The 13,767-nt window shown below is 39.7% G+C and overlaps 1 protein-coding gene across 1 annotated transcript in view; it reads left to right on the top strand.

Moving 5' to 3' along the window:
• The window catches only part of TMC1 (transmembrane channel like 1), a 205,407-nt gene that overhangs the window by 117,819 nt on the left and 73,821 nt on the right, over positions 1 to 13,767 (top strand). Inside the window, exon 7 of the mRNA XM_051858747.2 lies at positions 11,516 to 11,622. Coding sequence (XP_051714707.2) covers positions 11,516 to 11,622 — 107 coding nt within the window. The remainder of the gene's footprint in view (positions 1 to 11,515; positions 11,623 to 13,767) is intronic.

Genomic DNA, 13,767 nt, shown 5'->3' with positions numbered 1-13,767 from the left:
ATTAATGTGTCTGAAATATGTACATTAGCCTTCATATTTTTATGATTGTGATCATGTAATTATTCCAAAATTATAGCAGAGCTGAGCTATAAGGCAACGTCTATCTGGATTCAAAGTTTATGCTATTTTTTTCACTTTGAGGGAGACTTTGCAAATATTTTTATTTTGAAATGTATTTTGTTGTATTTCCTGAGGATGATTTGATCAGGTTATTGATAAAATGAGCAATTATATATTTCTTTGACAGTAATTCTAATCAGGGAATTATTTCCCATTTTATCATGTGTTACTTTTCTTTTAAAAAACATTTTATTTATTTATTTGAGAAGTAGAGTCACATACAGAGAGAGGGAGGCACAGCTCTTTCAATCGCTGGTTAAGTCCCCAAATAGTTGCAGTGGCTGGAACTAGACCAATCTGAAACCAGGAGCCAGGAGTTTCTTCTGGGTCTCTCATGCAGGTGCAGAGGCTCAAGCACTTGGGCCATCTTCTACTGCTTTCCCAGGGCATAGCAGAGAGCTGGATCGGAAGTAGAGCAGCTGGGACATGAACTGGTTACCACATGGGATGCCGATCCCTTGCGGGAGGCTTAACTTACTATGCCACAGTGCTGGCCCCCTCATGTATTACTTTTGATCGAGTTATTTAATTATATATTTAATGCTCGCTAAGATGTCTAATGTACCAAAATTTTAATGAGTATTGTAACTATATGCTTTTGAGCTTTTGTACAAGTTAAAAAGTATGAGGCCTGTGTAAGAATACATTTTTAGAGCCATTGGGTGGAACTAGCCATCTTGTACACCAAACACAGGGAAAGCATGTGTTTACAACAGTCTTTCAGCTGAACTGAATGGAAAATGGGAATAAATGAGATGTGGAATAAATTTTCTAGAGGTTGAGACCTTTCCCCCCTAGTAGGAATATAGTTATATTGCTCTATAGTTAGAGCAATTCCTTCACAACTCTTGCCTTCTGTTTCAATAAAATCTTGGATTTCTGTGAAATCCAGTCATTCAAATAGTTACTATAGAAAGTCATTTTCAGCACAACATTCTATACTATGTAAGTTACAATCTATTCTAGATGTATATGTAGGCATGTGAAATTCTTTATATTTTTGAGTGGTAAATTACTGAAATATTTACATGGAAAATATATATATACTGAGAGGCCTTCTCAAATTCTTTTCAGAATAAAGTTGGTTAAATATAAGTATGCATGTACCCTATTTATGAAAAACATATATAATTATAAAACTAATAGAATTACTTTTAAGGAAACAACTATTTAATCTTATGAAAACTTCAGAAATATTAATTTCTAATAAATGTCAGAATCATCAAAAATATATCTCATTTAAATAGAATGAGCTTTCATTATTGATTAATAAATAAGCAAATTCTTACTGAGTTCCTGTCATTCATGCTCAAGGTCTTTTTCTAGGCACTATGACTATTGACATAGACAAAGACTTTTCCCTCATTGAACTTACATATAAATGTGTTAAGAAGGACATGGTCAGGTAGGAATGATCATAAATAAAAACAAATAGTGAAAACGATTATGAATTGTAAGTGGTTACTCCATATCCAATAATCTTTCTAATCATCTTTGTCCTCACTGTCTTTCAATCTCTAAATAAGTAGGGAAAGATATTTTAAAATTTATTTTAAATATATTCTTGTTAATTTATGTAAGAGGTGAAGATAGAGAGGAAGAGAGCTGTTATCTACTGGTTCATTCCCCAAATACCTGTGATGGTAGGGCAGAGGCCAAAGTGAGGACCTGGGAGCCCAGAGCTCATTCCAGGTCTCCAATGTAAATGGTAGGAACCCACTGCTTTATCTGAGAGTCTGCTTGAGCTGCAAGCTGGAGTCAGGTGCTGGTACCAGGAATTGAACCCAACTACTCTGATTTGGGATACAATCATTTTAATTAGCATCTTAAACTCTAGGCTAAATGCCCACTATTGAACAGCTTTTTAATGTGGCTTTAAGGGAACAACAATTTTATCAACAATCATTTAACAAATTTACTGAATTTACACAATGCACTGTCCAGTATTTGGCAGAATCAAGAGTGGGTCTTAACCTAATGAATGGGGAAAAGTTGGAAGCATTCCCACTGAGATCCAGAACCAGACAAGGATGCCCACTCTCACTATTGCTATTCAATATAGTCCTGTAAGTTTTAGCCAGAGTCATTAATCAAGAAAAAGAAATCAAAGGAATACAAATTGGGAAGGAGTAAGTCAAACTATCCCAATTTACAGATGACATGATTCATATAATGGATCCAAAAGACTCCACTAAGAGACTATTGGAACACATAGAAGAGTTTGGTAAAGTGGCAGGATATAAAATCAACACACAAAACTCTCCAGAACCTTTGAATACAGAGACAATGCCATGGCTGAGAAAGAACTTCTAAGATCAATCCCAAAATAATCAATACCTTAGAATAAATTTAACCAAAGATGTCAAAGACCTCTACAATGAAAATTACAAACCATTAAAGAAAGAAATAGAATACAACACACAAAAATGGGACAAATCTTTCATGTTAATGGATTGGAAGAATCAACATCATCAAAATGTCCATACTACCAAAAGCTATTTACAGATCCAACATGATACCAAAAAAATATCAAGGACATTCTTCTCAGATATAAGAAAAATGATGCTGAAATTCATATGGAAAGACAGGAGACCTTGAATAGCTAAGGAATCTTATACAACAGAAACAAATCTAGAAACATCACAATACGAGATTGCATGACACACTACAGGCCAGTTATAATCAAAACAGCCTGATACTGATCCAACAACAGATGGATACACCAGTGGAACAGAACAGAAATGCCATAAATTAACCCACACATCTACAGCCAACTTATCTTTGACGAAAGAGCTAAAATCAATCCCTGGAGCAAGGAGAATCTTCAAAAAATGGTTCTGGGAAAACTGGATCTCCAAATGCAGAAGTATGAAGCAAGACCCCTACCTTACACCTTATACAAAAATCCACTCAAAATGGATTAAAGACCTAAGTCTGTAACCAAAACTATCAAATTATTAGAGAACATTTTGGAAACCCTGTAAGACACTGGCATAGGCAAGGAGTTCTTAGAAAAGATCCCATAGGCACAGGCAATCAAAGCCAATATTGACAAATAGGATTGCATCAAATTGAGAAGATTCTGCACTGCAAAGAAAACACTCAGCAAAGTGAAGAGGCAACCAACAGAATGGGAGAAATTATTTAGAAACTATGCAACTAATAATGGATTAATAACCAGAATATATAAAGAAATCAAGAAAACAACAACAAAACAAACAACTCAGTTAAGAAATGGGCAAAGGACCTAAAAAGGCATTTTTCCAAAGAAGAAATCCAAATGGCCAACAGACTCATGAAAAAATGCTCAGGATCACTAACCATCAGAGAAATGCAAATCAAAACCACAATGAGATTTCACCTCACCTCTGTTAGAATGGCTTTCATACAGAATCAACAAACAACAAATGCTGGCGAGGATGTGGGGAAAAAGGTACCCTAATTCACTGTTGGTAGGAATGTCAACTGGTATAGCCACTGTAGAAGATAGTATGGAGATGCCTCAGAAATCTGAATATAAACCTTCCATATGACCCTTGGGAATTTACCCAATGGAAATGAAATCAGCATTTTGAAAGAGTTATCTCTACTCCCATGTTTATTGCAGCTCAATTCACAATAGCTAAGATATAGAATCAACCCAAATACCTGTCAACTTAAGACTGGATAAAGAAATTATGGGCTATGTACAACATGAAATACTACACAGCAGTGAGAAAAATGAAATTCTGTCGTTTGCAACAAAATAGATGATGCTGGAAAACATCATATTTAGTGAAATAAGCCAGTCTCAAAAGGACAAATACCAGATGTTCTCCCTGATCTATGATAACTTATAGAGCACCTAAAAGGTAATCTATAGATGTGAAATTAACACTTTGAAATGCAATGGCTTTGAACAGCTCTTGTCCCAACTTTTTTAATACAATTTGTTGAACTCCTTGCTTAGTATAGAGTTAGTCATATATGTATACAGTTAATTGGAACTAGACTTTGGTAAAAAAAAAAAAATAAGAATGGGAATAGGAGAGGGAAGAAGAAAAGGGGTGGGAGTGTGGATGGGAGGGCGGGTACAGTGTGAAGAATGACATATTTCTGGCCAGCGCCGCCTTGCAGCGCCAGCACACAGGGTTCTAGTCCCCGTCAGGGTGCCGGATTCTGTCCTGGTTGCCCCTCTTCCAGGCCAGCTCTCTGCTGTGGCCCGGGAGTGCAGTGGAGGATGGCCCAAGTGCTTGGACCCTGCACCCCATGGGAGACCAGGATAAGTACCTGGCTCCTGCCATAGGATCAGCACAGTGCGGCAGCTGCAGCGTGCCAGCCTTGGCGGCCATTGGAGGGTGAACCAACGGCAAAGGAAGACCTTTCTCTCTGTCTCTCTCTCTCACTGTCCACTCTGCCTGTCAAAAAAAAAAAAAAAGAATGACATATTTCTAAAGTTGTATTTATGAAATATATGAAGTTTGTATACCCTAAATAAAAAGGTTTCTGGGGAAAAAAAAAAAAAAAACCAATGAATTACAAGACCAAAATTCAAAAAAAAAAAAAATCTTAGCTCTAATGTTGTCCAGCAAGGTTCTAAAAACCTTGGTTCTTTTTTTCTGTTAACTTTTAATTTGGATTTAGCACAGAGAAGAAAATCTGTTTTTGTTTCATCTGGAAACCGTAAGTCTGCCTTATTAAGTATACAATTCAAAGAGTATCTTTGCATGTAATGTAATGTAATTATATTCAGCATCTTGTCTGTATCTAATACAATAATCATAGAAGTTTAGAGATAAAATAATTATAAAATAAATTGGGTGAAGCTAGAATATGAATTCGTGGTGTCTAAGTGCTGATATTCTCCTTCTACAAAGTATCTGAGAACCAGAAGTAACATACATTATCTTGATGTTACTGTATTTATTATATGTTTTAGAAATTTAGACAATCGTGTAAAAACCATGGCTTGTCTTAGAATTTGCTAGAGTATATGGCTGCTTGTTTGGTATAATTTCAGAAGTCATTTTTTTTTTCTTTTTGACAGGCAGAGTGGACAGTGAGAGAGAGAGACAGAGAGAAAGGTCTTCCTTTGCCGTTGGTTCACCCTCCAATGGCCGCCAAGGCCGGTGCGCTGTGGCCGGCGCACCGTGCTGATCCGATGGCAGGAGCCAGGTACTTATCCTGGTCTCCCATGGGGTGCAGGGCCCAAGCACTTGGGCCATCCTCCACTGTACTCCCTGGCCATAGCAGAGAGCTGGCCTGGAAGAGGGGCAACCGGGACAGAATCCGGCGCCCTGACCAGGACTAGAACCCGGTGTGCCAGCGCGGCAGGTGGAGGATTAGCCTACTGAGCCGTGGCACCGGTCCCAGAAGTCATATTTTTAAAAAAGCCAAAACACACAAAAATATGTTACCAAAATTCTTCCTCAGTGGTGAAAATGGTAAAATAGAAGAAAAAAAAAACCAAAACAACAACAAAGAGTGGGACTCAAGTCAGAGTCTAAAGCCCATAGTTTCCATTCTGATTCCAGTAAGGCCTGGACCCATTTATTAGTGTAAACTGAGGACTTACCTCATGAATTCCTCCTTTTATTCTTTTTTGACTTAAAAATGTCCTGGCTTCGGGTTGGCACAGAACACCGGCTGTAGCAGCCATTTGAGTGGTGAACCAGCAGAAGGAAGACCTTTCTCTCTGTCTCTCTCTCTCTCTCTCTCACTGTCTAACTCTGCCTGTCAAAAAATTTTTTAAAAAATAAAAATAAAAAAATGTGATAATAAAAAAATGCCACAAAGGATGCTATGAAATTCTGTATCACATTGGAACACCATGGGGTTTTACTGTCATGCCAGCCTAATCAAGGAGTCATATCTAACACCCATGGTTACACTCATGGATGCACCTTATTAACCACATTGCCTTGCATATTTCTCTGTAGAAGCTGCATACTTGTATGCCCAGAAAAAATAATATGTACTGACTGTGATGCCAACATTACTACTGAGACTTTAGATGAGATCATTGAATACGTGTCAAGCTAGAGATCACAAGTCTTTCTCAGAAGTAAAGCTGATTTTTTTTTCCTAACAGAAGATTACAGCATCAAAATTATGATGTGATCGACCTGGTAGACCTATTCTTCAGACTGGAAATAGCTTCAGAATAAACTTCATATTTCTTTCCTGGCATAAGAACACCTGAAAATACAAATCAAATTTGTCATTTAATTCCCTACCCCATACTTGTTTGAAAAAACAAACAAACTGTGCTTCGTATACTAGATTAACATAAAGATATTTATATTAGATTCAGTTAGCAGGTCATTTGATTGGTCTATTCCCATTCAGAAATACTCATACTTATCTGTTTGTCTTATTACCCATCTCTCTGGGAGAAAATTACATATGATGACATACTACAAATTATTTTTCTTTAATAATAATAACCAGAGGAGAAGCAAAATGTTAACAATTTAAGGGAATGCAAGAAAATTCAGGAAATATAATATTAATAAACTCAAGGTCTCATGTTAACACTTTGTTTTAATACATTTATTATTTACTATGGAAGAAAAATTTATGATAGACTAATGGAAAAAACAAACTGATCATTTTTGAGCACCTTACAGTTTATAGATTTTGTTGGCCTTAGCTGGTGGATGTTATATATAGATTTTTTTTCAGATGTACACTTTAATTGCCCAGTTATTGAATACATCATAGTCCTAAAAAACTTAATTTTATGGTTCTAATTGAGGGACTCTATAGCATCATGGTGAAGAAAGACCTAGATTTGGAGCCAAACACTTACAGATCGAGTCTATTTGTCTCCACCATTTACTATTGTTGTAACTGCCTCTGTAATCCTGGCTCCATAATTTACTAACTAGTTAACCTGTAAGCCCAAGTTTCTATACAATGGAGTATAGTAGTTTTAACTCTTGGGAATTTGATCATGATTAAATTAGTTAATACCCATAGATCAAATAAGTGTCTGAAACAAGGATTCAGTAAATGTTAATTATTATTAACCAAGTATTGTGTCTGTGAACTGCTGTATTTAAGCTATTGTTTCCTGATCCATACAGTGGTATTAGTAAATAAACTCTTCCAGGTCTCATTGACACTAGTAAGTTTTCAATACACAGAATTTGCCATAAAGATTCGCTATTATTATTGTTATTATTATTATTACTACCACTTTTGTTTCTTATGAGAATCAATCACTGTTATCTCAGAGACTAAGTATAGGATAATTCCTTTTTATCATTAATGCTCCTTCTGCCACACTATGCTAAGGTTTTGTGATTTGTTAGTGAATACCAATTTTAGTCAACCACCTCCAGCAGGATAGAATCACCAGAATAAATGGGGGTAAAGAGGGAAGGTTTCTTCCCTTTCATCTTTGTGTTGAGACAGGGAAAGGTCCTGTGGGGACTGATGTAAACAAGTTGATTCATTTTTTCACTTTCAGTGTCTTCGCTTGTCATTGGCTTTGCCCTCTGCCACTTGTAGGTCTGCTGCGTAAGGAACACTGTTTTTTGGATTCTTTGGTCTCTTCAGCCTGTGACTGGGTCTTTCCTAAAATCATGTTAATCTTAATGAAATTTGATTTCCTGAAATTTATTTTATTTATACTTAGGGTTCTGTAAAGAATCTACCTCCAAATAAAAGAGTTGTGAAGCCACTTTCAAGTCAGAAAATTGGAGTTTGGAAGGTTTAGACTGTAATGTGTGTTTCAAAGCAAAATGGGAATGTGTGTGTTGGGAAGAGGAGATACTTTCTAAAGCCTCTTAATTCGATTCTCTCTCTTTTGCAGTTAGGTACATTTTTACCCTGTACACAGCTTAAGAAATTTATTTGTTAAGGGATGTGTATGGGTGCTGGGAGAAGATGTGCTATAGTGGCCATTAGAAGACTAACACTGTACAAAGGAAAGTAGGAAGGAAAGGAGAGAGGGAGGGAGGGGGAGAGGGTTGGGTCAGTGTCCTGTGCTTGGAAAACGTAGTCCAGACACCCAGAGAAGGAAGTTCTCCTCTAGTAAATATGTAACTGTGGTGACTAAGAGGTTGGGAGTATACTGCTTTCAATAAAACATGATGAGTGAGCCTGGCCGAGTTGTCCTTGGGCAGTCGTTACCAGAGAACACAGATAACAGCCATGAAACGATATGAAATCACCGGGAGCCAGGTAGCTGATCAGATGTCCTGGGAGGCGAGGATCTGCTTTAGAATTTCCGCAGACAAACCATTGCACCTGGGCACAGAAATGGGGGCATCACCCACTCTTAGACATCTTATACAGATCTGTGTTCCTTTACAGAACTTATAAAACTATACCCCTAGAAATGAACTCAAGTTTCTCTTTTCTGCTTAAAGAGAAACAAATACTCAGATTTCAAAAATCATTAATTTCTTCCAAAATATCTATTTAGACATTAACTTCCTTTTATGTTCCTAAAATAAACTACCTTGTGTTATAGGGATGAGTAAAATGGCACATAAAGAATAGACTAACTTCCGGAAGTAGAGGCATTATTCCCGTGGGAAGTTGACCTCGTCTTCGGAAGTAGAGGCTGCAATTCTCACCACCTGAACCTCCCTTCTCCAATAACATTGTCTCCCTGCTGATAATGTTTCAATGCCTGAGTGCTCAAGACAGCTGCTGCCATGAGAGGCCTTTGGCTAAATGAGGCAGGTGGAAGAGACTGTTCATTTATTTTTTCCTGAGTAACTGCAAATTATAATTGGGAAGACTGAGAAAACTTCCAACATGATACTGAGTCTTGTGATCCTCAAAGAATTTTGGTTTTTGTAAATCTATGAAATCTCAATCTGACACTTAGACCTCCTGTCTCTTCCTTCCACTGTCCTGTCTTCTTCCTCTTCCTCCCCTTCTTCTTCTTTGCCTTCTCTTTATGCTTTCATTCTTTGCTAAAAAAGGATGTTTTCACTTGTTTTTCAGTCATTAAGAATTGCACAGATCACTTCTCACAGTTTGGGGCAGGTGGAAATGAGCAGAACATTTTTGCCTACCACCTCCCAATTAATTCCCCAAAGCTGAAGTCTTTTTTTTAAATTTATTTATTTTTATTATTTTTTGACAGGTAGAGCTATAGAGAGTGAGAGAGAGAGAGAGAGAGAGAAAGGTCTTCCTTCCTCCATTGGTTCACTCCCCAAATGGCTGCTACGGCCGGTGCTGTGTCAACCCGAAGCCAGGAGCCAGGTACTTCTTGCTGGTCTCCCACGTGGGTGCAGGGACCCAAGCATTTGGGCCATCCTCCACTGCCTTCCCGGGCCACATCAGAGAGCTGGACTGGAAGAGGAGCAGCTGGGACTAGAACCCGGTGCCCATATGGGATGCTGGCACCGCAGGCGGAGGATTAATCAAGTGAGCCATGGCACCAGCCTGAAGTCTTTTTTTTTTCCTAAAGCCATGTTTATTCCTCTCTGCCTCCAGTCCTGGTGCTTAACATTTGCCGATGACTTCTCATCCCATTTTGAATAAAGTCCTCTCTTTTTTACCTTGCCGTAAGAGGCCCTACACAATGTGGTTTGGCCTCTCTGTTCACATTCACCTGGCATTCATGGCATTCCAATCACCCAGCCTTAGTTTTGTTCATCAACAGCTCCAAGATCTTAACTCTCCAGAATCTTTGTTTTTTCTTTCTTTCCATATTTATATGAAAGGCAGACCAACAGAACAGTGATATAGAGATAGATAGATAGATAGAATGAAAAATCAATTGATTCTCCATCCACTGGGTCATTTCCCAAATGCTCACAATAATCAGGGCTGGGCCAGACTGAAGCCAGAAGTCAGGAACTCCACCCAGATCTCCCAGAAGGGTGGTACGGACCCAGATACTTGAACCATCGTCTGTTGCCTCCCAGGGTACACATTAGCAGGAAGTTTGATCAAAAGCAGAGGCAGGGCCAGCGCTGCGGCTCACTGGCTCACTAGGCTAATCCTCCGCCCGGGGCGCCAGCACTCGGGGTTCTAGTCCCAGTTGGGGTGCCGGATTCTGTCCCAGTTGCTCCTCTTCCAGTCCAGCTCTCTGCTGTGGCCTGGGAAGGCAGTGGAGGATGGCCCAAGTGCCTGGGCCCTGCATCCGCATGGGAGACCAGGAGAAGCACCTGGCTCCTGGTTTCGGATTGGCGCAGCGTGCCGCTGTAGCGGCCATTTGGGGAGTGAACCAGCAGAAGGAAGACCTTTCTTTCTGTCTCTCTCTCTCTCACTATCTAACTCTGCCTGTCAACAACAACAACAACACAGAGGCAGGACTCAATCCCAAACACTAAGATTTGGGACGTGGGTGTCCCATATAGTGCTTAAATCCCCCTCCCCTCTCCATACCACAACATCTGCCCCACAGTGTTTGTTCCTCCCCTTTGCTCTGGTTGAGCTGCCTTCCCCAACTATGAGTATTGATGCCTCATCCTCAAACTTCAGATTTCTCTTTGGGTTTCATCTTCTATGATATACCCTCCTCAACAAACCTATCAAAAGCAAACCCTATCAATACTTTACTTTCCCCTTATCAGACTCTTCTAGTTATTAGTACACAAACACACATATACATATCTACACACACACATCATAATTTGTTTTCAAGAAACAGTTCATGGAAAAGGCCTATTATGAAAAAACTATGCATGGATGCTAAATATTTTTACATTGTATTGAATTCATCTTTTAAGTCCATTTTCCAAGAATAAGTTGAAGTTTACTGGTATATCTTGCATGCTTGTTTTCACACCTCATTGGGATGTATGTTCTATAAGAACAGCCAGCCCAACTGTGACATTGTGCTTTGGCTCAAAGGTAATTCCTGGCAGAAGATCCTTGGTAAAGATGTTTGGAGTGAGAGAATGAATTGATTTCAGCTTCTCCACTGTCCCTGAAAATGCCAGAATTGAGAGAAAACAACACTGGATGACCAGGTGGAAAACCATTGATAAGGGATGTGGGAAAGGTATTTGAAAAGGACATTGTTTGCTTGAGAGAGAGACAACTGCAATAATAATCATAATGGTAGTTAACTTCTGGCCAGAGACCATAGCTAGCACTTTGCCTGTATTTGTTCATTTACCTGTGTTAACTCATCAAAGAACATCGGTTCTGCTGATGGCAGTCATAGCTGCCAAGCAAAAGGTAGCTCTTCCCAGGATACACTCCGGAGGGGTAAGTCACAGTCTCCACAGGTGCATTTTCCATGCTCCCTGCCAAGGAGCATGTCCATCGTGGTTAACGCGTCCTGTTCCTGAACAAAGAAAGAATAATGCTAGAGCATGTAAATGTGAAGAGGACTCATGCATCCGAAGTAGCACATTTATCTTGGAGGGTCACCAATATTGAGCTTTTGTTCTGTCTTGCTTTGATCTCCCTTTCAACCCTTTTGTTTTCTTTGTCATAGGCCAGTTCGGCTCGTCAGTGGCCTCCTACTTCCTCTTCCTGAGATGGATGTATGGAGTAAACATGGTTCTCTTTATCCTGACATTCACCCTCATCATACTGCCAGAGGTGAGAACTGGCTTTCAGTTTTTACAAAAGGTGTTGAAAAGTTTCTCATGGAATCGATCATTCTCCTAGAAAAATTTGTATCTCTTCTTTCAGTGTAGAATTACTATCTGGTTACATTCACCTCTTAGAATCGGAGGACTTATGACAAGGTTAACCTTCACGACGGTGCTCATGGACCAAAGGTCCTGGTCCTTTCTCCAAAGAGTGTGTGAGCCTGCAATGATGGATAACAAATGTCCTATGTGTATTTAAGTGCGTGTTTTATGTGGAAAAGTTCATGGTTTCTCGCAGATTCTCAAGGTGGTCCCTGAGCCTGATGTTAAGAACCATTGCTGAAGAGGACGCTTTGATACCTTGTGAGATGTTTTGATTTATTTTGCCAAATTGGCTTTTAAAGCAATGCTTCTTAATGGAATTCGAAGCATCTAGCTTCTTTATACTGAGAAGACATAAGATGAGCACACTCTCTTCCCAAATGTGAACATGGCCCAGATATACACACATGCAAACACACACACATGTACACACACACACACACACACACGTGCAGTGGGGTGAGGTGGGATGGGGACTTTTAGGAACAAAGTCAGAAAATAAAACCATCTGCTCAAAGCTGTCTTTGAGCCCAGGTAAGGACAAAAATCAAGTGATGCTGGGGTCTTTGAATGTTTACCACAGAAGTTGAGTTAGATTTTATTGATCCTAGAAAAGTACCATTATTTCAGTAGTAATTTTTCCAAGGCAGCAGTGGCAATAGACACAAGCTGATGTTTTCTGTGACTTCTTAATCTTCATCGCTTCAAATCAGTGCCTGCTTCTGAACCAGATCTCCTCATTAGCATAATAGTATTAACTATTAATGGTGCCCTGTATTCAAAAGGGGTTTTAGCTTTTAATAGTGGAAATGCGCTAGCATTTCTTTTACTTACCGAGCCTCACAACAGCCCTCAGAGGTCGACATTAGAAGAATTTTTCTCCCCCCATTTGAAGCATATGAAAACTGAGTGAACATCTCAGAGAGTTTGGAGAGTTTTGTGTGTGTGTGCGTGTGTGTGTATGTGTGTTTTATTAAGCCATTCTGGAATAGGACCCATGATTTTATCTTCTTCCCAAGATTTTGCACTCTAATTCATTAGATTTATAGTCCCTGATAATTCTGGAAGTCGAAGGCTGTGTGGCTCATTGTAGGGAGAGAATGTAGATCTGAAGTCCTGTAAACTTTCAGGTAGTGCAAAATTTTCTATGCATTTCATTCACTTGAAAGTAACCCCAGCTTTAGTTTTGCTCATCTCTCTAAGGAAGCCTGAAATTCCTTCACTGTCTCACTGGCCACTGTGATACCGTTTAGTGTCAGACACAGGTGTAAATAGAGTTTAATCAGTCACGGTTACTTTCTCTCACACCATGCTGCCTCCTTGTGGGGGAAATTAAGGGCTCTCACTAATTCATTTGAAGTCTGAAAATACAGAATCTCTCCCATGCAGTGAATACAGTGAGTATGTGTAGGATGGGATGTATTCTGGGAGCTAGGACACATATTGGCTTTGAATGCTTTTTTTAGAGGCTTGGGTTAAATATTGAGGGGCATCCTATTTCCTTGCGGATGATTACTAACTCCAGGGTAAGAACCAAAGAGGATAAGGACAGGTGCCCCGCAGGCGAGTCTTGACCAGTGGCCTTGGCTGTTCATCTGCTGGCAACAAGACCATGTTTATTCTCTGCCTCTTCCCAGCATCCTCAGCACCCTTTGAGGTATATGTCCTTTTGCCCTGAGCTCACATCGTTCCTTAGCAAGTCTGACACTTAATCTCATGTGTCTTCTGTGTCCCCAGCTGAGATGAGACAGACTCGTAGAACCCATTTCTATTCTGTTCCTACCCAGGAAGCCAGAAGGACTGAAGGTTGCCGTGGAAGATGGTGCAGCCTGTGTGGCAGATACAGGGCCTGATTTCTAGACCTTGCCCAGGCAGAGTCTGCACTTAGACTTCAAGCTGTATTCATTCTCTGCCCCCAGCCCAGGGCAGGGAAGCTTCCACGTGACATAAGGATCAGCATGCACTTGGCAAGCCCTGGGGCCTAAGAGGTGTTTTTCCCCCTTCTCATCAACGTGCTTTCCTGTGACCCTATTCTTGCCCTGTAGGGGCC

The sequence above is a fragment of the Oryctolagus cuniculus genome, chromosome 1 (assembly GCF_964237555.1).
Source record: "Oryctolagus cuniculus chromosome 1, mOryCun1.1, whole genome shotgun sequence".
Classification (NCBI taxonomy): domain Eukaryota; kingdom Metazoa; phylum Chordata; class Mammalia; order Lagomorpha; family Leporidae; genus Oryctolagus; species Oryctolagus cuniculus.
Note: the sequence above shows the minus strand (reverse complement) of the source record. Positions and strands in the feature narration are given on the sequence as shown.